The sequence below is a fragment of the Rhamphochromis longiceps genome, linkage group LG13 (assembly GCF_057381845.1).
Source record: "Rhamphochromis longiceps isolate RC_006_pf linkage group LG13, R_longiceps_female_GT1.1, whole genome shotgun sequence".
Classification (NCBI taxonomy): Eukaryota; Metazoa; Chordata; class Actinopteri; order Cichliformes; family Cichlidae; genus Rhamphochromis; species Rhamphochromis longiceps.
Genome location: NC_140569.1, coordinates 21552687 through 21578694, shown reverse-complemented (window position 1 = coordinate 21578694; position 26008 = coordinate 21552687). Strand labels below are relative to the sequence as shown.

General features: G+C 40.2%; 1 protein-coding gene across 1 annotated transcript in view; it reads right to left on the bottom strand.

The window, feature by feature from the left end:
• The window catches only part of LOC146655798 (neurexin-1a-like), a 282074-nt gene that overhangs the window by 143935 nt on the left and 112131 nt on the right, over positions 1-26008 (bottom strand). The window contains exons 10-16 of the mRNA XM_085428418.1: positions 21424-21807; positions 13964-14167; positions 11533-11559; positions 3655-3777; positions 2755-3136; positions 1578-1768; positions 112-285 (exon numbers count right to left, since the gene is read on the bottom strand). Coding sequence (XP_085284544.1) covers positions 112-285; positions 1578-1768; positions 2755-3136; positions 3655-3777; positions 11533-11559; positions 13964-14167; positions 21424-21807 — 1485 coding nt within the window. The remainder of the gene's footprint in view (positions 1-111; positions 286-1577; positions 1769-2754; positions 3137-3654; positions 3778-11532; positions 11560-13963; positions 14168-21423; positions 21808-26008) is intronic.

Genomic DNA, 26008 nt, shown 5'->3' with positions numbered 1-26008 from the left:
AAAGAGGGAAAAACAACTGAATTTATACCTGAGCTTGGACTGACTGAGCTTGACAGTGATTTATCATCATCGACCCACTGCGTTCACTTATTGGGTTGACAGACTACTGACCTTCACATCCTCTCTCTATTTGTCCCACACAGTCCAGGGCATCTGACATCAAGTCTGGGAGCCGCCCGTTCAGATCCATTGATGCCAGACAACCTTGAAAACCCTCCTTGGCATGCACCAGTTTGGGCAGCTCCTTGTACATCTCCTTAGCCACCCCTCCAATATACAGGTTACCTGTAAGGACATGAGAAATATGACAATACTGACCCCTAGTGGACATAAAAAACATTATCAAATATTTTGGATGGCTTTTTAAACTGCGTTTAAAGTGAACATGCCAGGCATTAGTAACAGTTGCGTGAATTATTTTATTCAAGTGAAAAAGTACATGAGGTTAATTATGTCTAGCTTTGGAAACCTTTTCTAATTGTCTTGATTTAAATGTTTTTTTGTGGGTGGCTTTTTTTTGTGGTCATGTCCAAGCCAGACATTTGTCATCTTTCATGTTTGTGCTGTTTCATTAACAATTTCAGATAAGGAAAATTACAACACTCTTCAGGGTAGTACACCAATTACCCCAATGTCCTTACAAGCTGTTTTATGTTATTAAATGATAATTCTTTAAAATAACTTTAATTCAAGGTTGGTCTGCTGAGCACAAATGGCCTTGTTTTTATGAACATATGCACATTGTTAATGGCAGCTGTAGAACAGATTAATGTGGAATTCTTGCTCAAGGGTACCTAAGTGGTGCTAATGAGTAAGGGCCAAGCATTGTTCCTACACACCCCTGCTGGGTCCACCCTGCTGGTGCAAACCTTCATTCACAAACCCAGGTCACTGCTGCCTCAATTTAATGTAAGAAATACACTGTAGTGCACTCTCAGGAAATAAGATACCCTTATCCTATTAGGTGTACAACAGGTTCACACCAGAAAAGGGATGCTCTAAGGTGCTGTTGGTGTACCCTTGAAAGGCATCCCTTATATTGTCTCATTTTCTACCTTAGTATAAGGAGGAAAAGAGCCAATAACAGACATAAAAAAGAAGTTAACTAAGGTTAATGACTTAATTATTATTTAATTATAAATTTGGGAATGGACTACCATTTGCATAGTACATTTCTAGTCACAGAGGTTATTCAGTGCTTCATCTATTTCATATCTGCACCTGCATCCAACAGAAACCAGCTCAGAACCATCCTCGCAAAAATAGAAAATTGTAGCTGAGAGATGACACTGCTGTCCTTTGGACTAATATATTTTGAATAAAACTTATCATGTTATTAAAATGAAGAATAAAATATTAAAACATTACATTTTTGCCCATATCCCCATTGCATTTGACCTGATATTACATTGCAAATATTACCCTTTTTCATATATATACCTTTTTGGCTCTCAAAAGGCACACAGTTACCCTAAGGTCCAATAATTAGCTTTAGAGGTGGAATTCATGGACTGTACCTGCAGGGATAGGAATGTATTTCGTTCTAGCCCTGTTGCAGAGAGTGTATGTGTGCATACCCTTCAGGTCCAGGTTTTTGGCTCCTGTTGTTGTCTGCGTGGTAATCTTGGTGTCAATCTTGACAGTGTGGAGGTTGTTGGTGTCCCTGGAGATTATAACATTGTGCCAGTGGTTGTCGTTCAGGGGTTTGTTAGAGTTGCCTTTGATCAGGTGGGCTCCATTCCCCAGGTCAGACACATAGTGTAGGTAACTGGAGGAAGATATTTAACTATCAGCTAATATCAAATGTGTTCTTTGTCATCTTGTGCTTTACATAGACTGTTTATCAGAGTAGACTGTAACAATAACAACATTGATACAAATAATTATGCTCATGTATATAAATATATTTTATACTGAAATGTCGCTGTTGGTGGCTGTGCGTTTGAAAACATAAATATACAAGAGTTTGAAAAAGTGGAAGTTAATAATTGGCAGGTAGAATAAACAACAAAGGGCAATGAACAGCGCTGAACAAATCATCCTTAAATTATTTGCTTTACAGTCAATTTGAGATTCGCACGCTCGTTTTTAATTAAAAAATATGGCGTCAATGTTTAGCACGCGGGAAAGCCTAACTTGCGGCATTACTTAAAAGAAGGTTATTCTATAGCTGCAATAAGTGTGTAGTCGATTCTCTTTTATGTTGGGTATTTGCTCTGCCTTCATGAAGATTAAAAAGAACAGCAATAGCCGACAGCTCTTTCAGTAAATATTCTGGCGTAGAGGTGATAAGAGAAGAATTTGAAGTAAAGGCATAAAAAAAAAAAGCTGTCAAGAATTCTTTTCTGTTTGGAAACTGTCCTGTGTAGGAAGGGGTGCATTATTAAAATCATAATCCATTTTTATGGAGATTACTGCCTAAATAAACATCACCTACACTGGTATAAAACTGGATAGGCACAGTTTAATGGTTTTTGCTGTCAGTATTTGCTGGACTTTGCACCTGTTGGCAGGTAGGTCTGCCGTATGTGTAAAAAGGAGACTTTTATAACAACTGTTGCACTGACAGCAACAACAGCAAAGCAAAAATGTCAGGCATATTTTTTTAATGTGTCTGAGTGAAGGTTTGGTGTAAACCGTCACAAAAAAACACCAGTGACATCAAACAGTCAAGTCTACTGGGTACAAAACAAGATATATTACAGGCAAAGCACTTTTCTTTGACAGAATGAATGCTGCAAAGTCTCCACTTACCCTTTAACCAGCTCCACCACAATGAAGTCATTTCCATCGCCACTGTTATACAGGATGAGGCCGTCCGAGGAGGTGGTTTTGAACTGAAAAAAAAGGTGCATGGAGTAGTAGGCCTGCAGAGTAGTGAGAGTCACATAGCTGGAGCGTGACTTGAAGGTGACAGGGTCAGCAATGATGTTCTTGAAGCCAATCATTGCATTGAGCTCACAGTAATCAATGTCACCATTTTTACAGAGGTCTATGTAGGCCATGCCATTGAAGGAGAGGCTCTGGAGGTGGCCAATGAAGTTGGAGGGCACCATGGACATGAAGCGCTTCTCTGTCACAATGCCCGTCTCAATGTTATGGAACTCCAGCTGGGTGTGGTCACCTGCCATTTGACCTTTGATCGGCAGAAGTGGGAAGGGGAGAGAGGGTGTTATTGGGGATATCTGACAGTTAAATGGGCGCTGCTTTGCAATTAAAGGATCCACTTTAAATCCTCTCTGAAAAGAAATTAAAGAATGGCTTCACAATTATTGTCTTTAAGGGAAAAAAAAACTTCCACCAGATGCCCTTTTCATGCAACCCCCAGGAGATTAGAGTCTTCTCCTGGGACCGAACCAGGGATCTTTCACTTGTTAGGTGGTGCGTAAATCATTTGTTTCAATTCAATCTTATTTCATTTATGCAGCACCAAAGAACAACAAGGTGAAAAAAGAGAAATAGAGACAATTTTATTTTCCTTTTCAAACAGCAACATTTTATCTTAAATTTTTTTTTTTTTTTTAAAGGTTTTATTCTATATAGAAAAATGATCAAACCCTTTTTCCTGATCAGCAAAGCATGTTATGGATTATTTAAGTTTACATATTCAAAAAACTACTACATTACATCAAATAAAAAGAGGATGAGAGGTACCTTCCACAGGTGGAAGATCATCTACGGTCAGTTTCAAATTCTTGCCCCTCCTGAACACACGTACTGTGTGCCACTCATTATCGTTCAGATTCTGACCCGCAAAAATTGTCTCTGGACCTTTGCCTGCAGGACAGTCCAAACAGCGGTTAACACACACACTTAATACAGACACACATACACACATCCATAACAGAGAGGTTGATAAAAGTAGAATAAGAAAGAGGGAGATCAAAAGGAAGAAAATGTGAATGGATGAAGTAGTTGGACAGAGGAAGAAAACATTAAGGTAAACATAGTTAATAGTCCATAAAAACACATTTTGACTTGCATTTGCAGCACTGATCGCACCATTAGATAAAGCATCAAAATTCTGAATTCTCCCTGAACACTATTTTCTTTGAACCAATAGGAGGGAGGCCATAATCAGATGCTGTAATATATTCAAACAAGTGTTTTCTGTGAATGCATAATGTGTGAGCTTTGAGTTAAATGGAGACACAAATATAAGCTTGCTATACGACTGATGTCTTCTTTCTTTTGAGATTTTCTTAAATTCCTATCATGCCACTTGGTGGCAGCAAATAACTACCAAAAGGCTATGACTGGACAGGCACTTACAGTTTTTTCTGATTGCTTAAGCCTTTTTTTTGCAACTATTGGCTAATTTTGCAAAACTCTTCACACAAATAAGAAAACCTGTCACCCAATAATCAAAACATTGTAGTTCTCTTGCAAAAGCAAACACAGCTAGATTAACTCTTCACACCTTCGTAAAAATGGTGTTTCCGTATCAAACAGTACACACAAGCCATCATCTACTAAGCACACAATGCGCCAACTGCACACTGATGGTATGAATACAAAACACATCTGGCGTTTGCCTTCCCTGTGCACAAGGTAGGCTATGTCAGTGTGAGCTCATACTTCTGTCATAGATCCATAAGCATGGAGGGATCCAAACTTCAAGTACTGGTGTTTAGTCAAACACATCAAAACAAACACAAGTGTTTATTTCCAAGTATAGGATTATTTGCAATCGCCATAATGACTATATGGGTTACGTGGTCTGCAGTGAACATGCTTCCTCTTGCTCCTCCTTGTCCTTGTCGTCCTCTTCATCCTACTTCTTCACCTCCACGTCCTCTTCCTCGGCCTCCTCTACTTCTCACTCTTTCTGCTCCCTCCATTGTACTCCGCACACACAGCTTACCTGTATTATAGTGCTTAGGCTGATTGCAAAGTGAACGAATTATCTAAAAAAGTTTTCACATGTGAAAGTGTGCCAGACAGTTGGCAAATTAGTGTTAATGATAGCCATACATGTGTATACTTTTGCTAGGAGTGTGTTGGAAATTTGGAAATTGAGTGTTGTGCAGTGAATTGTGCCTACAGTTTTGCAAAGTGTGTGTTACGAAATTGCAAACTGAGTGCAAAGCAGTTTTTGTGCTTTTGGTTTTGCAAACTCAGTGAGTGGTTTTGCTATAAGTCTGAATAGTTTTAGGAATTGTGCTACAGGAATCACAGTTAGAGTTTAAGCATTCAGAAAAAACTGTAACAACCCAGTATCACTCTCCATCTTGTTTACCTACAAGAGTGCAGGCCAATATTTGATTTCCCTCATGTCCACCACATAAAATGAAATAGTGATGCAAAAAGAAACACCTGCATAATGGAAGCATTGTGGTTGGCGGTGAGCAGAGAAAAAAAGGAACAAATAAAAAACAAAACAACAGAACAGACCATTTTAGCCCTCGTGCTAATCGTACAAAAACAGGAAATACAGAATGTGCTTTTTATCAGCACCCTTTGAAATAATTGATGCTCTGGAAAATGGAGAAGGTTACTGAAACTGCACAGATGCCATTTAAAAAAAGCTAATGAATCCACTTTATTAAATCAATAAATGCTGTTTCCTATAGTGCTGCAAATCTGCCTTGCAAGGATTTACACATTCAAAACTTGTATTTAACTGAATTTTGAAACTGAGAAATTGTATCACATTCGTCCTTAAATACACAGGACTGTGAAAAAGTTTTGAGCCACCCATCATGTTAATATATTTTGCTTCCAAGGAGCCAGACTTTCCTGTAATTGTTTAATGCAGTCTTGAGCAATGGTTCTCCAGAACCAGCCCCCCTCCCCCCACCCCTAAACAGCAAAAAAACAAACATGTTTCAAAAACACAAAATATGTTCCCATTCGTTTAACTGAATTTACCAAAAATGTCACAAATAAAACATTTTTGCAACAACAAGGTGATTCTTGAAAAGCTTTTGGCTGATAACTCTCAGCATGGTGCACAGTTCATCTTGAGAACACTGGACAAGTAAGGGATAAAAGGAAAAGTGTCAGACCTGAAATATTATCTATAGCAGATCTGAAAAGAATGTCCTTAAGAAAAAAAATCCAGCAAAGACCTGACACAGGATCAGAGAGATGCATCTGGCCCTTCAACAGATGGATCTACTGTTTGCCAAAGGTTCGAAATGCACTCAGTGGAAGGGTGGCTGTCAAGAAGCCAGTCTTAAGGAAGGGAAACAGGGAGAGAAGGCTGAGGTGTGCCAAATTACTAATGAAAATGTCTTATGGAGTGATGAACCAACATTTGACACTTTTGGTTCAAATCAATATCTTTATGTGTCTACAACACAGTCATTTGTAAAACACGGTGGAGGCTTGGTCATGGCTGCATTTTAGCCAGTGGTGTTTAGATAAGTACATTTTGATCCACTATGCAAAACCATCTTGAAAAGAACCTGATTGGCAATGACCTTTCAGCATGACAATAATCTTAAATACACTGCCAATGCAGTAGAGCATATCTGGATAGGAAAACACACAGTGGAACACTATCAGTAATGGATTGGCGTCCCCAGAGCCCGGATTCAACATTGAATCACAGAACAGAACAAAAACGCAGCTAACATCCAAAGAAGAGTTTTGAATGTCCTTCAAGAAGCCTGGAGAACATGTCTTGAAGTCTACTCAAAGAAATTACGAGAAAGCTTGCCTAAGAGAGTTCAGGCTGCGTTGAAAAATAAAGGTGATCATAGCAAATACTGACTTTCAAGCTTGATAGAATTGTACAAACTCCAAATTATATTTCTATGTATGTTTGCTCATGTTTCAAAGTGGTCGTTCACTTCAAAAAAAATATAAAGAAATGAGGGGCGACTAAAGATTTTAGCACAAAGCTGTATATAATTTTAAAGTGTTTGATGCTAGCATCACATTTTAGAAATACTGGAGCAGGCACAAACTACACCTAAAAAGGTTATTTCTATAACAACTAATGCAAATATGGACACACGACACCTTCAATCAGCCAAAGCTCATTTATGGTGGAGTGAGGTGAAGCTGTGTGATGAGTCCAATATTTTCCAAAATTATTTTTGAAAATCAGAAATGCCACATCTGTTGACTTCTGAGAAGAGCCACCCAGCTTATTAACAGAGGGTGATGATGCAAGCAAATGATACAGGGGTAAAATACACATTTATGAATGCAACATCCAGACTTTCCATCTATTAGAAACATCATGTGCATGAAATTCTGTTTAAAATGTATATTTTACACATCTTCCTGTCTTTAGAAACACGTTGCTTACTAATAATATCACTTAAACATTTTAAATATTCTGATTATTTTGTCATCCAGTCCTGAAATCAGCATATTATATGATAGCATGTCATATGTGTTATTGCTTGCAGTCATTAATGGGTTTGTAGAGAACCCCTGTGCCAGAAACTCAAGGGGAGATTAAGAATGAGAGCTAAAATCAGAGAAACTGCACCAAATCTCTGTGATCTTATCAGAAGAATAATAAGTCTCTCCAGGATACATTTCTCCATTAGGAAATTCCAACATTGGTCCAACTAGGGCAGCATATTATTTTTTCATACAGCCTTTCTTAGATCATCTTGAATTGCTATACAGCTCTGATGTTCCCCTGCCAGGCACACATAACCAAAAAAATAGCCCAATGAGGTTGTGCCACAGTGACGGTATTAAAACCCCTAGGCTCTGGACAGCTTGCCTATACTGCTCGGTGCATTTCAGATGGGTTCCAGGTTCATTCGCCTGAACCATTTATGGCTATTTATTTCCTGCTTTTCTGCAATCTTCAAAGCTCCATTGCAATGTGTATGCAAATCTGAGGGTTCCAAAGTACTGGGACACACTCAATCTGAGACACAGTTCTGCTCTGTAAGCACCAAACACCGGGGCAGGCTTGAGACCAGACGACCGGCGAGGGATTAAGAAGGAGAGATATGAAATAATGGGATGGAGTTGGACTTGAAAGCGTGCTTGATCTTTGCCTTCTATCATTCTGTTCTTGCTGCTCTCCAAGAAGAAAAGAAAGGCAAGAGGAAAAGAGGTCAGTCATATCAAAAAGCACAATCCTACATAGCATTTACTACTGCTGGACCTGTTTTGTTTTCTGCCTTTAGTACAATCTGTGGTCCAAACCAACAGCTGCTGGCCAGACATTAAGGGGCTTTTAGTCCAGTCAGCGCTCTCTAGTGCCCTCACAGGCGGTGATCTATCTAAAGTGATGGATCTACAGTGATCTCTCCTTGCCTCACTGACTTTAGACCCAAGGGAACAGTGAAGAAGTGTGGCACAGGGCAGCATGAGAAGATGTGATTATCCAGTCAGTCAGCTCTGGCAGGCTGGATGACAGCTCGGACACTGGTGCTGCATGCCCCGACACTGTGACTCACATAGGTGGGGGAAAGAGGAAGTCACTGACCAAGCAGCAGGCCACTACACCGGATTACCATCAACAGAGATATCAAAACCAGATCAACACGACAGGGAAAGCTTTAGCAGGATACCTCGCTACAGAACCTGCTATCTAACCACTTTGCTGCATTAACAACAATGCTACAGTGAAAATGCTTTTGTACAAGCAGAGGTGAAACATTATTAAAATGATAAATGATTTGTTTTCGAATTCATGTTAAACTGCTAAATACTGAAAGGCTCAAATTGCCACGACGTTACTGAGACTAGCACTGTTTAGCAATAAATGACATGGTTAATCATGTCATATTAAGTACTTCCTCCCATGACAGAAAAGTCCCTATTACACTGTTAATTTCAAAGGATGTTAGTTATTTCCCTTAATTTAAGAAGCTATAGAATCCTGCAAGAACTTTATTAAAATTAGCTCCTTAATTTAAAGAATATTGCAACGAATAAATTAATAAGAATGTGAAGCTTGTTGCTTTTCTTAGAAAACACTACACTACGCACTCCAGTAATTTTATATAGCCCTCTTTTTATTTTCAGATTAATTCATTTACACTATTATTGTTCCCAAAGTCCTCCTGAACAGCTCTGCCTTTACTTGTTGCCAGATTTATACCCTCCTTTTACCTTTCTGAGCATAAAATATAAGTGAATATCATTAAACTCTAGTTGAAATTCCTATTCTTTATGGTAAGATGAGAGCTGAGCTATAATGAAGTAGTTTGATTACTTTTCTGAATGTAGATGCCAGAAATTGGTGCGAGTCATTTGGCTGAGAATGCAGGATGCATGCATGCATGCTCCCCTTACATCACTCTCCAACATATGATGATTTCTAACAAGAAAACAGGTGTCGCATCTGTGTTTAACAATCTCCTCATTTAAATTAAATTAGCCACAACAAAGACTAACGTTGTGACTAACAAGAGGAAAAAGTACCTTGCAATGCTGCTAAAGAAGATCAGAAGTGAATGATCACATTACGCTAAGGTGCCCTCATCACCATATCCTGGTCTAAACTGTGACTTTTCTGCAGTCCAAGCTAATAAATAATAGAAGAGCGGACTCACAGACCAAAAAAGCCAATCTGTCACAAGATATTTCTAGTTCATATTTTCAGCTTGTTGTCACTCAGTGCCTGTTAATACTGTTTAAGTCGAAGTGGCAGTGTTTTCTTCAGACAGCTCTGGGCAGCCCCAGGGAGCCTAGGTCCCTAATTGACAGTGATGTGTTCTTTGAGTCGGTGTTGAAATTCTTCATCCACTAAGCTGACCGGAGCCGCAGCGCCTGACAAGACACATTAATTAACATAGAAAAAAAGGGGACAAAAATAACAAGCGAAAAAAAAAATTTGAATTAAATGCTAACTCTTCATAAGTGGAAACGCACTGGCTTAGCAAAGTTCTTTCCAAGAACTTCAATTAAACATTTTCCTGTGACACAATCAGGTCTGGCTCTATTAAAGGAAGGCTTGCTGTCCCCCGTCTTGTTCTTTTTCTTTTACTCAAACATTTTGCCTTTAGCATAACGTTACATTAACAAAATCAAACTACTTTTCTTCTAAGCTTAAGCACATTTACAGCTTATATGCCAATATAAGCATTGCTTTAATCTGCACATATGGCACTATTATTTTAAAAAGAATAGGGAACATAAAAAAACCCCAAATGAATTCAGATTAACATTGTACATGCTTTAGTTTACATTATTTATTTAGCTAACAACTACATTAACCATTTTACCTGCCATATGGCTCTTTACTTTCTAGCACTAAGCAGTTCCACAGTTTAAAGGATTATCCTTCCCTGCTCAATTTTACATGATGGATAGATCTCAAAAGATTTGTGCATTTACAATGTTAAAATAAATACACTGATAAATATTAATAAAGTGTTAAGAATATTTCAGACTGAGAGGCAAAAGAGAAATAAATCAAAAACGCAAATATTAGCATAACAGCTGATGATTATGTCTTCGCACTAAACCAAGAATGACCTTTTAAAGCAGTGGATTGGGGGAATTAGAGCTTAGAGCTATTTATTTGCATACACAAACAAGGGATGCATTGAAGAAGCACAAACAATGCTATTTAGCATTTAGAAAGGTGTTAAGAAGGGCTGGCTCACAGAAACATGTCTAGAGGTCACATCATGTGATTCTGTGCAGAGGCGTTTTGTTGTGTAAGTCTCCACTTCTTCATCAGTCAATGACCTTCAGCTACTGTAACACACACGCACACACACACAAACACAAACACACACAAAGAGACCTAACACTCTTGGTTTCAGAGAACAGTTTGTCCTTCTATACAGTATGTGGCAGTCTCCAGCCCACTGTTATGGAGCTTAAACTTGGGTATTTCTGTTGTTATGTGCCGATACCAAGAGCGTCTGCCACTTCAGAATCATTAAACAGGGAAAAAAAGGTGTATTACGATCCAGAGAAGTAATTATTAATTCATCACTGTTCCTGAATAATAAATGTCAAGGATATTTACCTCCCAAAATATTGCAATGTAACCTCTTTGTTCAAGCGCACACATACACAAACACACACACACATCCAAAGCGAATCCCACAAACAAGATCTGCTCTCTCTCCCTCCCTCTCCATCCCCTTCTTTCTGCTCTGTGAGGCAGGTTAATGAGAATAATAAAATCACACTCTGTATTTCCTCTGTGCTTTGAATGGCCTCATCAATTTGCAACCGCCGTGAAACGCAGAAGAAGAAAGAAAAAAAGGAAAGCAAGAAGAAGACTGAGAAATCGTGCAAAATACCTGCCTCGTGTTTTATGTCAGTGAGTGAAAAGGTTCATTAATTAGAAACAACCCAGTGTGTAGAATCACAGCTGACTATTATATTTGGGTTTGTAATTAATTCAAGCCTCCCTCCATCTCTCCAGGAATTTCTTATTTTCCAACAGCTGGAATTTGGTATGATGACACACAATGTCAATGCAAGGGGCGAGTCAGATTTCAGTATGTTTTTTAACATCATAGCTACATTTTTTTTTTAACAGTTGCAAAATATAAAGCAAGCATGTTTATAAACAACACTTCTAGGGACTGAAAGGACAGTTAAGAGTTAAGAGAAGAAGAAGAGAAAAGGTGAACAGTAACTTACTGGAGGTACAGTTAATCCTGATACAATCTAGATGGGGAAGAATAGATGAGAGATAAATTCATCTTTCAACGTTACAGCTGCAGACATCATTAAAGCATACAGTCCACCCCTCTGGGGACACACACACGGACACTGTCCTTCATCTGATGCTCTCAAACGTGATCTAATGCGCAGCAAACTTGTGAAAGTGCTGCAGTGTGGCCTCTCAGAGGAACACATTTTTCACCTAACCATTAGAATTGATGTTTAATTACATGGCAGTGCTATGTTTATCTATGAAATATGTTTTACATACACCAAGATAAATTCTTTCTCTTTTTTAATATTATTTTCTTATGAGAGCCTCAGATTTTGGTCAGGGTCATGCAGGGCCAATTGGAAGGTATACCAACTCTCTCCCCATGTGTCTCCCGTGCAAGACAACTTTAAAGCACTGTCCCTTTTTGCTACTTTGTTACATGACTTATCAATGTTACATCGTTAACTAATATCAATAAGCTAAAATTCAAAATTAAATGGTATTCTTATTTTTCCAACAGCAGGGAAAAAACAGTCATTAATTATATGTACTCGAGTGCTTCCTAAGCTCAGTTTGAGATACTTTACTTTTGTATCCCGTTTCCCTACTTCAAAATATTCCACTTTTTAGTAAGCAAGTAAAATTAGCTCCACCTTAGCCAATATTATGATGCTGAATGATGTTGCACTAATGATAATAACACAATAAAATAACATCTATTCCACTAAGAGCCATTTAACATGTTTTTTTTATTTCATGCACATTTTAGTGATAATAAAAATCTAGTCAGGTTATATAAAACCTCCTTGTATCATATAAAGCAGATTCATTTCTACCCTATTACTCTATTCTAGTGCTGTATATGCGATTCATACATTCATATTTCATGTGGTAGCATACTTAAAACATCCATTCTGCATAAGTGCATTTTTCGATGCGGATATTAAATGAAGTCTTCTTCACCGTATTGATTTTAGTATTTTAAATTGGGATGTGGATCATTTTTATTAAGTAAAATATCTAAATGCTCTTCTTTAGTCTACACTACACAGCTGTTTTCTTTGACGGTAACAAGAAATAATTATCTTGATTCTACTGTGACAACTTAACTTGGCGTTCCTGTACTAAATACCCAGCTAATCTTACTCTACTCCCACTACTGTTCCTGAATTCTGCTTCGCCTCTTTTCTTTCTTAAGGCTAAGTTTGTGTCGAGCTCTAAGAAAGGTGACCCAGATCGAACTCCCTCCCCTGCTTCCCATTTGGCCCTGCTTGTCATGTGTTGTCAACCGCAGCAGAAAAGTGGTCGCAAACAGCCAGAGACCAACACGAGCCTACCCTTACAGGGAATGCTCTGCTTTTTGAAGGAGGGACAAGGAAGGCAGGCATAGAGGACTGAACCTGACAGACAAACTAAAAAAAAAAAAACCTGAAATGTGTCAAAGATAATCCAAAAGAAAACAAAACTCCGTAGCCTGTTGTTTTCATCAGAGGGCATCTTTTTGTAGTCGCAGTAATATGACTTGTCAGCGCTGTCAGTGTGTGGCGCTGTTGTCTTCCATGGTGGGACACATGCTTCCTTGTGGTTGACAGCAGACACAGGCTGTCTACTTTGCATGCACCGCTAAACGGCTCCGCTTAGGGAGCCCATTTCTGTTTAGCCAGTGGAAAGGAGAAATAGATGGCTATCATTTGTGCGCCGAGGCTCTGTTTGAGAGATATCAAACTTTTCACAGGCATCATTGGATTCTATTCTGAGCAAATAAGCACATGTGCACACACTCGCGCGCACAAAAAAACGAAATGTGTTTCTTTCATTTGTCCTCAATTTTCCGTTTTTGCTGTAGGCACGCGAGAGGAAGGGGTGGAGGGTGTCTTTCTTTGTACTCATTTAAGACAGCCGCATATTCATGCACGACCATGCATTCCTCCCACAATGATAAAAGTGTTTCTAAATAAAGTGATTAAAGAACAAGTGTGCAGGGTATTTATTGGCCCCAAATAAGGACTGCTTCACATTAGGCAATGACTAAATATTATAAATGCCCCCATCCTCAGAAGAATTATTAGCTTCCTGGTATGAATTATAACTGGAAATACAGAATACAGCAGTGTCTGCACTGTAAGCTGCACATTTTAAGATGATCTGAGTGTGTTGACGGTACACGCAGTGAGCATTCCCTGCTGGGCATTGCTGGCCGTGTGCTCGACTGGCAGTGAGCAAAGAGCCGCAGAGTCTTGCCATTGAAAGTCTTTACACCATCTCTTTCTATTCAATATATATATAAAAAGAAGACCAATTGCTCCGAGTGTGTGTGGGAGAGCAGGAGTATGTATATGGCTATGTTCCCTTAAAAGCAGTTTCTAGCTTAATTTGACTTATCTGCCGCAGCGTGTGTATCCAAGGCATTACCTAAGTTGACAGTCAGCCGGACGCGGCCGCTCTCCAACTCAATTCGCAGAGCGTCAGCAGAGTCCCGAGATGTGGTGGCTATTAGGATGCCATAGGCTCGCTGGGAGCGGAACCGCAAAGACACGTCCTCAGCTTCCGTGTGCATCACCACCGGTAGCTGGACCTTCATAAACTTGCTGCCATCGTAGCTGAGGATGGTCGCTTCTGCAGAGAGAAAAAAAGATATGTGATTGGTAAAATAGACCGTAACAGTTTTATGGTAATGCGATGACCGGGCCTGTCAGCTCAGCTTAAAATGATGCCCTTATTGCGGATATTATTTAATGTCGCGACTTTCAGTTTTGATGAAACAAGTGCATTAAATGTAATAATATCCAGTCATGTAAAAGAGGAATGAATACAGCATATAACTCAACAGAACAGAGACAAGTACGGTCAGCGTGTCTGGGTCTATTTCTTAGACGGGAGCTTTTTTGGTTTTTTAGAGCTACCTTGCCTCACAGACAGCAGAAACACTGAGTCATTTTGACTGCTGATGAATCCTAGAATTAGTCTCTTAGAAATATAAATACAATATAAAAACTTGCTGAGTAAGTGACTGTTAAATGGCATGTGCCCAGATATGTCACCCAAAAGCAGTGTGTAAAGACTTGTCAAAGTCTGGCGTCGCATTTTGCTGTGTACTACAGCTGACAGCAAGCCAAACTCTCTCCAAAAGACTGACTCCTGTCTTCCCCGTGCCAATTCAGCTGGTGGACTCGATCACGGAGTCAGTGGCAAGTACATGTTTGGATAATAATTAAGCTTAAAAAACACGGTCCAAGGTGAAATGAAGCCTTCGTGACAAACAAATAAAAGAAACTCAAAGTCCAAGTTCTCCTACATAACAAGTGGCATCCACAAGTATTTTGTATTTGCAATGTAATAGTGGCAAACCATGAAAGGAGAAATTGGTATTGACCGAGGGGAAAAACACTAACGATGACAGAATTGTAATAGTATATGGACCTTGAATATCGAGCTTCTGCTCAGGGTGACTGCATTTACTCAAAGCATTAAGCGGGCCGTCTGGAGAAATGCTGGGGAGATTGTTTAACGCTGGCAGGAGGTTGTAACAACATTTCCGGTAGTGTAACTAAACCATAACCCAATAACAAAGCCATTACTGCAGCTGCAGAGTTGAGCCAGACAGATATAAGGTGAGACTGTGGTGGGTGATAGGGTACCAGTATACACAAACCACCTCATCACCACTTCCTCGTCACACAGAGCCAATGTCACATCCATCCCCTGGGATAACTCCATCACATTCCTCACCCAAATCCAATTTCTCCACACCCTCCTGGGGTATGATGCAGATGACAGGGGCGTGTGACAAACGAGCTCCCACTGCTAAACTGTCTGCTCCCTGCCAGGCAGCTAAAGCAAAGAGCTACATTTGGAAACTGTTAGCCAATGCCAGGGAAAAAGCGGAGCAACTGTTCAAGCTTCTCGAATACTTGAAAAATGTGTCTCTGTTATACCACCTTGCACCTGGTCCCGATACTTGCAGGAAAAGTATCTGAACTTTAAAAAAAAAAGTCCCCCTCAGTGTTTAATTATGCTTTGTAGTGTCCATTAACAGCAACTGTCTGTTGTTTAGGTTCATGGCAAAAATGTATTACTGCTGCACAATGAGTGGCAGCTCAGAGTGCTGACCTGTATAGAATTCTTACTAAAGAATTAGCACCTCGCTCTGAAACAAGATCCATTATGCTTGCACGAAACAACACATTAAAGAATAAACACATGCAGCGATGATGCTGAGAACTTGTTAATATATTCCTTTAAATTGTAAAGCCTTGTGTCTCCTTAAGGGTGAAGAAAAATGAATCATTTGCTAAATGTAATCTATGCAAGCTCCCTTATAAAGGAAAGACATTTCACATTTCCCTCATCTGCATAATCTTCAGCTTTTTTCCCCACACTGGATAGGAGGATAAAATTAATCACAGCTGGAGTAAATATTGCATTTCATCCAAGATGTCACCTTTGCTGAAATTCATATAAGGGACTATCTAAAATGTAATAAATAAGAAAGCTCCAGAATACAGATATGGAAAAAATGGAGGATGACATGTGAGGGAATCATTACCTAATGCAAAGTGAGGACCTGTCAAAAATCCAATCCTGCAAGCCGAGTCATTTTTAATGGCACTCCCATGTTTAATATCAAAATAAATTGAGAGGACTGAACCCGGAGCTTCTGTCTGTGCCAACCCAACAGGAGGCTGTCAGAGGGGAGATGGAGCATACCAAACTAAACCAAGCATTCATTTTCTGTCTTGTAAAGCTCAATGCAACATTCTTTTCTGATTTTCACAAGAAAACAAGTAGCGATTTGAGGGGGCGTTGGGGCACTTTCAGAGAAGTAACAAACAAGCCTGTACTACTAACAAGGGGTGGGGTAATGGCAGACAGGCACACAGTTCTTCCTGCTTTCTCCCCCCGAGGAGAGCAGACTCTGCAGGAAGGCTGAGCTGTCAGCTGCATGCCACAGGATTGTGATGTCCCACAGTATCGGGGCACCAGACTCAACCCAATTCAAAAATTGCCAGAAAACAACTGCCAAAAGGCTTTTGGAAAATTTGTGTTCAACATCCATAATAAACAGGAGGAAATGGCTCAGAGATATGATAAATAATTCAAGGCAGCTCATGTCTTCTTCACCGCAGCCGTCTTTGAACCCAAGTATAGACAATCCACGAAAGAGACACACTGGCTATTAAAAGTGTGGAAACAAGTTACAAGCTGAGTGGATTTCTTCAGACAGGGAAACAATGTTCTGTGTATGCACAGAGAGGAAGCAGCATCATGGGCCAGCTTCACATCTGCTGCCCTGTGACCATACGGCAACATTATCTGAGCTATGAAATGAGAGCGAAGATGGAAAATAGATCAGCTGAGATTGGGATAATATGCAACTTCAGCTCTTGCATTATGAAATGGAAGCTACAAGTAGTACAGCTTTGCATTCAATCGCTATCAAAATCTTTCAGCCGGTCGAGAATGTTAGGACAATTAGCTCATCTCTCAAGGTCTATCCTGCGCTATCAAAATCTTTCAGCCAGAGCTATTCCTCAACATTTTCCTCGAAAAAATGGACCCCCAGCGCTCGTACAGTCACGCGTCTTCCATGTTTTTCACTTTTCTACACATGTATGTCCATCGCTTAAGGGCGCGGGACAACCGGTTCTCTCTAATTATGACTAGATTCAAGTGTGCTGAATGGTGACTAACACAGTGTGCTGTCAAAGGGCACGGCTAAAACATGCTTTAATGCTAACGCTCAGCCATATTCTCCTTTAAGGGCTTTTCTCAATTATGCAATAGCATTCTGCACCTCTTGGCTTTTGCTTTGGACCGATGGCAAATGGCTTTATGCTCTGAAAAGCAATAAATGTTCTCAAAGAACAGAGTTTTTCTTTATTTACACTAATTTACATAAGTAGTTAATGCATTGTATTGTTGTGCACTATGCTCTGGAGCAAGGTATTAGACACCTTTAGTACATGCTGGCAATAATATACTGCAGTAGACTCAAGGCTCTACTTAATGATATATCCCTTAAGAGTACCCTGAAGCTGTAAGGCTGCTATATTTTATACAGTTTTTTTTAAATATATATTTTGAACTAATAGCATCACTATTGGTAAAAGCACAGTGCAAAGCCTCTACACTGCAAATCAGCAAGTTGTTAGGTATGTCTGGTGTACAATGAGCAGACTCATGTATCGATCTGTACACTGATCTTCAGCACCGAGCTTATCCATTGCGGGTATGTTGAAGCACACGTTCAGCTGCAGCCACTGTGAAATGATGCAGGTGCTGTCAGTGCTGGAATCCAGCATGTCAAATCTCATTAGGGAATATGTGCATGTACTACAACACACCTACCACACCATCTGGGAGGCTGTTTTAGCCTCACAATGCAAGACTAATATTTGGGCTAATTAGCAACTGGAGGAACAATGAAGGGGAAGACATTTGGGATGCAAGGGGGGAAAATTGCTTTGTCTGCTTAATTAAAATGTCTCAAAATAGGGCGAATAGCTCCGTGGCTGTGTTCCGAAGATCCACCTCCTGCTCCTTTTACTTGTCGTCGTCCTCCTCCTCTGCCATATGCAGTAGCTGTATTTTGCCACCGGGTGGTACACCATGCATGGATAAGTGAGAGCTGGGGTAATTCTTTTGACAGCTCCTCGGCCTGCTGGTGCCTGCTTCATCCTACCAGTGCAGAGGCAATCTGGAGCATTCAAAACAGCTGGCAGGACGCCAGAGCCCATCCTCTGTACCACTGCTCCCACTCACACTCTCGCTAATGCCTGTCTCATACACAAGTGCAGAGACAGCCAGAAAATGAGAGTTAGACGGAGAAGCCGAGACGCCAGAACACGGCTCTGGTGTTCAAAGAGAGTACAGAAGGTCACGGTGGAGGAAATCTTTGCAACACGCAGTCTCTTAATGTGGAACTGTTTCAGCTTTTTGTTTTTGTTTTCAGAGCAAAGTCAGGCTGGATTATATCTTTGGACCCAAGAACGCTCTCTGAATAAGTAATTATCTTCCTGAAGAGAAACGATCTGTATCCCTTGCCCACTCCACCTCCCTCATGTACTGTGTCCTAATTCCTGTCAACTCATTAGCTAAAACCGACGTGCATATGTGGAAAATCAAAGTAGCGCGGAGACAAGCCTCACTGACACGTTCATCAGATATGGAAATCGAATTATTTTCTTTTACACTAAATTTTATTTCTGCTTTTTTTGCTCCCTTTTTTAAATCAAATATTAATTTCCTGCCTCAGAACTAACTAAAACACTGCATTCGCAACACGTGCCACATACCTTCAAGACGTTCGTGACTAAACAAGCCTCATTTCACAACAGTGTCATGTGCTTTTGTATCATTTTGTTTTTGTGCCATTTGCCAGATTTCCATCAGTATCATTAGCATCTCTAAAGTGCAGTTGGAGTTATAAATCAGCGTCATCCATTTATACTCAAGGTTTTGTGTGTGTGTGTGTGTGTGTGTGTGTGTGTGTGTGTGTGTGTGTGTGTGTGTGTGTGTGTGTGTGTGTGTTGTGTGTGTGTGTGTGTGTGTGTGTGTGTGTGTGTGTGTGTGTGTGTGTGTGTGTGGTAAGGCAGGGGGTGGGGGGTGGTTGGTTTGTGGACATAATAACTTACTCCCTCCCCACTCCAGTGGCAAGACTCACACCAGAAATTGCCTTCCCGAGTCAGACGATTGCTAGAAGACTGGGTCAATATTAAAAGAATAAAAAACAAAAACTAAAAGAAACACATATAGTTGCCTTTTCTTTCAAAATTAAGGTTTTTAAATGACTACTCCAAATTTTCTTATGACTACTTGACTAATTTCTGATGCCTTATTCATTTCCCAGTCAGTTTTAATGTGTAAACAGTGTTCATAATTAAGTCGTTATGGACAGGAAGCATTTATCACAAAGCCAAAGCAAGAAAACTACAGGAACCAGGTCAGGAACCTTTGCCATGTAGCCTTTGAATGGTGGGGCTTGGATGAAACATGTTGCTCCTGATACTTTTTATTTTTTACAAAAACTGGCACACTTTGTGTCATTTCTATCGATGCTGCACTTCTTAAAATACCATAGAAACGTTTATACTGGTTCTAGAAGCGTTGCATCACCGTAACATTTGGTGCATCTGCCCTAAGAAGACTAACAAGTAGAGGTTAGAGAGAAAACAACAGATAAGCACTGTCCACATACAAGTTATGGTTAAAAAAGACAAGCTGTGACTCTTCAGATAACTTTACATTTCACAATAGATCCGTTTAAAACACACACTAAACAGAGTTCCAACTATACAACATCCCTTTACTTTTGGTAATACTGTTTCATGAAGCAAGTGACTTCAGCACAGAGGAATAGCAAAAGCACGTGTGGAGCTGACACATGTAACTGTGTGGGACGTGGTGCGTTCCAACCGCAGCGGATTTTTTTCTTTTTTTTCAGATGAGAGAACCTGTTCCTGTTTCGTCGAAGATGCATCACGCTGTGATAACAGTGTCACATGCTTGGGCACTTTTTTGACATTTGCCTTGATTATGCATATGTTAAATGCTTTCATGCATTTGCTACTATTGCACCATTGAGATTTCATGACTATGCATGCTGCTGCAATATAAATCCCTTAACACGCCAATATATAGTCTACTGCTTCAGGTTAGAATCTGTGATGATTATATGTATATAGCTATGAATTCATCCAACCAATATGGAAATATCCTATGATTTCTTAATATTGCAGTTCTCCTTAATAAAAGAACTATAAATTGGAAAAATGTATTTGCTTAGTCTCACTGTGTGGATAAAAGGAAAGTACATTGATCAAAAAGATCAGCAAATTAAAGCTGATCATGCAGAAATGTTTAATCTCACAATTCCTTAAAGATACACCTGAAATTCTTTTCATACATTTTATAGCACAGAAAAAATTCTTGTACTCCGTTGCTTTCAGCTAGCTGCAGAAATACAGCAAAATACTAAAACAGGAAGAAAAGAATCTGCTTTAGAGTACTAAGGGCAGTTCTGGAAGATTTTCTCAGGGCTAAGTTCAAGCAATTATAGCTTTTTATCAGACAAATATGTGACTATTCATTTTTTTAGTATAATTTGCGACCCTATCAACTTTAAACACTAGTCAGAAAGTTCAGAACAAAAAGTGTTCTTTTAATTTCTCAGTGATCAGCTATAAATAAAAAAAAGACAAATTCCTGCAGAATCAGGGGTAAGTCAGACATAGAGGCCTAAAGTTTCATGGTGTGACACTCACTTCTCCTATTTCTCTTCTCTGGAGGACAGAAGGATAAGTATTCTGCACCAGGTCTGGTCATGAGCGAGTGGTTTGATGAGGCAAATGGTTTGCAGAAGACAGCCAATTTACAGGCAAGTGTGCATGGTGGACGTGACCAGCAGTGTCTCGGTGGTGCATCAGTCACCTGCCACTCAACATACTCGAATATCAACCCTCCGTACCCTGACTCATTTTGCCTGCTTCTCTGTTGCTGTCGGTCTCCTCCCGCAATTTCTCTCCTGCCTTAAATTACCACCAACCTGCTGTTAGAGAGCTGGCGATGTTCAACCATAAGCCTGGATAACAAAAAGACCACCTGCAGGCTTTTGTGTGTTGACACTGTTCAACGTGAACTTGAAAGACAAAGAATACTACATCCATGGCAGATATAATTAAACCAATCTTTTCCTTTTCTTTGATGTAAATTATATTCACACTTTTATGATCCCATCCCTACATCAGAAGATAATGCATGGTGAGGTCGCTGTGCAGCATCATCAACATTTTACACTGGCAAAGATTACGCCTAAGAGAAAGAAATTATAAGCAGTCTAACAGCTGGGTAGAAAAAATGAGACAAAGTTTTACCTCTTTCGCAGGAGCGACCCAGGTATCCAGTCCCAGAACAGTCACAAACGTAGCGATTCCAGCCTTCTCTACAGATCCCATTGTTTTGGCAGGGGTTGCTCAAGCACTGCTTGGGAGGCTCTTTAGAGCAGGAGGGCTTGACCCCGGCAGCTTTCTGGATCTCAGCCAGCCGTCTGACATCTTTACTCTGTCCGTCAATAAATAAATCTCGAATGCAGCCTACGTAGCCATAGTTGAGCAGTGCAGTCCACACCTCGGTGGGGAACACCAACCCCCTTCTATTCTCCGGTAAACCCCCGAGGTACAGGTTGTCATCCAAGTCCAGGATCTCACTTTCTCCAGGGGCTGTGTAGGCAGTGCGGAGGGTGTTGATGGAGATGGTACCTAAAAATGAAGATACAGGAAGAATAAGTTATTGTTTTGCTACAGCTACTTTGAGGTAAGTAAACAATTAGCCTCCAAAAGGCACTGTGTGTCCTACAGGACCACAAAGATGCAAAGAAGACCCATTTGAAAATGTTTTGATGAAGAAATTAACCTAATTAGTGTTATCCATCTGGACAGGGTCAGGATTTTCTTCATTTAGAATGACTGATGAGAGATGATAAGATGCATTAATCACAGGGCAGCTAGTCTATTAGTAGTTTAATCTGGGATTCCTAAGAGTATCCTCTCCATTTTCCTTGGGTTTGCCATAATAAATCTCCTTTATCTATAAAGCAGTGGTCATAAAGAAACTAGTGAGGAAAAGAAAAATAGTTGCCCCCTCTATCATTTTAGCCACCCTTCCCAAAAAAACATCGTAACCATCTTTTTGATCTTGATTAACGGACTGGAGGCTCCGACCCCCCCGCCACCCTGTCTCTTCTTCTGTTTGCCTCTCAAACACATAAACCTGCAATGAGAGCATGTGTGTTTCCCAACATGATTTATCACTCTCATTCAGGTTTAATTCTCGATCTGGAGCACGGTAAACAACAGCGAACATGACTGGACTGTAAAGCTGTGGAAAAGGAAGGCCTTACTGTGGGACTCAGACCGGGTGATTAATTTGTATATGGATCTGTTACTCTCAGTGCAGGAACCATTGTGGACTTTAATTAATGGTGGCTGCCTCCACTGCCTGCATCCTCGTCCAGTAATCTATATACCGTGGCACTGAGGATCCACACAGGCCACTGCCTGGATGGATGCTTAAAAATAAAATTGCCATAGAGTCAAAATTTGAATTTTGAGTGGCAGATGCATGCCATGGCAGATATGAAGGAACTAATAGTTGATTGCCATGGGCTAAATGGCAAAGCTGTAATGCTTGTACTGTATGTGGGAGAGAAGTGTAGCTTTTAAGTTACTTTTCTAGTCAAAGTGTTTATGTTGGGGAAACAAGCCCTAAGCCATACTTGAATTTCAGCAGGGCTGCCTGGCACTTTTTAGAGACACATTAGATATTAAATGGGGCATTTCACATTTCATTACAGCTACCATTAGCATGCATGAATGTACATATCACAATTAATTATACATATAATAAATATCTGCATTTCTATTTTTTCTATCAAAGCCTTTTTTCTCAGAAGCATCTTTTCACATAACAAAAAAATGTTAAAAATCACCCCCTATGCTAATAACACACTTGTTCATGTATGATCTTCATAGCCAAGGTGAGCCAGCCCTTTTGCAAAATTGTTTGAGAGAGACAGCTAAGGACCTAGTGCACAATGATTAACCGGGTCCCACTAACATGTTCCAGCTCTTTTCTCAGGGTCTTGGCCCCAGGCATCTGTTCCTGCACTTTCCTGCCGCCACCCACTGCCCCTGCTCTCTCCAGCCACAGCTGTTGAGACTTCCAAGCTTTGCACACTTGGCATAGGCCACCCGTCATGCAGCCAGAACAACTCCCTTCAGGTTATAGCTAACGAGCTCACTACATCAAACTCATTAGCGAGGAAACTTTTCTCTGAGTAGAGCAGGTGCCCGGCTGAAGAATGAACATCAGTGTGGTCAGCGTGAATGGCGAGAGAAGTATCCACACACGCAAACACTTTTTTTTTTTTGTCAGATCCCACACTGTGACAGGCATTTGAAGGAACTGAGTGAAGTAGTGTGCAAAATTCTTGAGCCACCCTTCATTCCTTTATATTTTGCCATCTCCATGTTTCCTAAAGGACATACAAAGCTCTTCTTTGAGGTAAATCCATGACTCATTATGTTCCATTCTTTGCTTTTCTATCCAGGTATGCTTTTACTGCTTTGGCAATGTGTTTAAGATCGTTGATCATGTTGAAAATGATGTTGTTGCCAATCAGATACTGTGCGGTGGATTAAAGTCTGATGGTACTTTTCTATCTTCCTCATTTAATCAATTTTGATCCCCAACACCACTGACTGAAAAGCTCCAAACCATGACAGAGCCTCCACCGTCTTTTACAGATGGGTGCAGACACTCACTGTTGGGCATCTCTTCTGATCTCATATGTACTGACATCAACTTTGGTGTAAACCTGTTGCCCGCTGATTTTCAGTTCAATTCTTGTGTAATTTGGCAGCCTTTTCTTCCTGTTTCTCTTCCCTTCTTGAGAGCCACCCTTTTCTCATTTTTCCAGTGAACAGTAGATGAATCAAATGATGGTCCATGTGCATTTCTCAGGTTCTATGTCAGATCTGTATTGTTCCTATTTCTTATGGTTTCACATTGCTTTCAGATAAATATTTATCTGCTGTAGATAGTGTTTTTTGTAAGCTTTCCTCTTTTGTTCTCCACTTGTTCAATTTCCTCAACTTTTTTAAGGACACCCTGCACATGCCAAAATATGCCAGGTTTTTGGCAAATAGCTTTTTGGTGTTGGTGCCAAAATACTATTTTATACCTGTCACACTGTGTTATCTTTGGCATTTTTCAACTACAAATTCACTAAAGAAATAGGAACAAATGATACATTTTTGTAAGACGCTGCCAGTAACAAAATGCCTAAAGATACAATTTAAAATTTGGCACACACAACACCGGTCCATCCTTTGAGTTTGGTGTCTTTGTTTACGCTTTAATAAGATCATAGGTCAGTGTAAAAGTGGCGTAACAAATAGAAATTCCACTGAAAAGAGGCTGGTACTTGAACTGGACTGAGAATGAGTGAAAAAGCAGGTAATGTCCAATGAAAAATTTGGAAAGAGTTTCAAAAAGTCTGACCATTTTTAAAAATTACAAGAAAGCCTTGCTCTTTGAAAGTAAAATATAAAGTGATACTGTTAAAGTCATCATCGAGTTATTGGATGCTTTAAACCTCATGATATCTACACTTAAGTCTTATTACAGTCATAAAGAACGAAGAAAGAATATCTGTCTAAGTTGATGCAGAAGAAGAAGAAAGATATCTACATCTCCTGGGCATCATGTGACAGTGATGTATTTACTTCTCAATCTCCTGTAAAGAATATGTGAAAGCAGAGTGGATCTGTGTAATGTTGGACGACTACCCTAACAGCAGGGCATATACACACTGCAGGACTACTTATGTTTTGAACACTATTATTTTGATATCAGGGGGTGTGTCTTGTGAATGCTAACATTAAAGAGGAGGAGATACAGAACAAGATGAGAACATGGAGATAAAGAAGCCTGGAAAGAGGATGGGGGGTGTATATGATGACAGATAAGAAAGCAGTGGGAACACAGCGGTAAACAGTGTCCTGAAAAATGAGTACAGAAATTACAAACGAGATGATCAAACTGATACAGAGGGCTAAAATGTGACTGAATGATGATGACAAAAATCAGCAGTCTAGCCAACTTAAAAGCGCTGACCACATTACTCTCTCTATCCCTCTCTGTGGGCTGACCTGTAAGTGGTACTCCATCATCAAACCTGAAGGCAGGGGTCCAAATGACAGCTCAGATCTCTCTCACACTTTTTGCATCAGCAGCCAGGCTCAACTTGGCATGATGTCCCCTAACCCCACTCACACATCCCCAAAACATGTCAGACAGGGGATTACTACAATCCAGTTAGGGCGATACGGCCAAATCTCTCCCTGTGATTGGATTCTCTGTAGAAAAAGAAGCTCGTGAGTGGGTTGTGAGGATAGGGAATATGTTATCTATAAGAGTGTGCATGCCTGCTTCTGTTTGTTTGGTGTACGTGTGCATGTTTGTGTGTGAAGTAGCGCCGCGTGTGCCCTAGCAGGAAGTGTGGCTACAACACAGCAATGTCCGTGTAATGTCTCTGATGAGTGACCCACAGCACTTGCGGCCCAGAAGCCCTCACTTAAAAGCAGAGTGTCTCTTAGCGTCTCTAATGCATTGAGGGTTAGAAGATGCTGTCTGAGAGCCAGAGTCCATTTGCAGGCTTGCTTCCTGTAGAAAGAGCTGCCTAAACTAAATAGGGCAGGGATCATTATCCACCATTGTTACAGCTGCAGGAAGCGTTGCACACGGAGGACTGGGCTGCGGATAATTATGTCTGGCTGTTGTGTTGCACTTTTGTTATGAGTGATGTGCTTGGTGGTGTGTATTAATAAAACATCTGACACACAGATGAAAAGCCAAGAATACCATATGTTTGATGAGTCACGCTCTCGGGGGACTGGT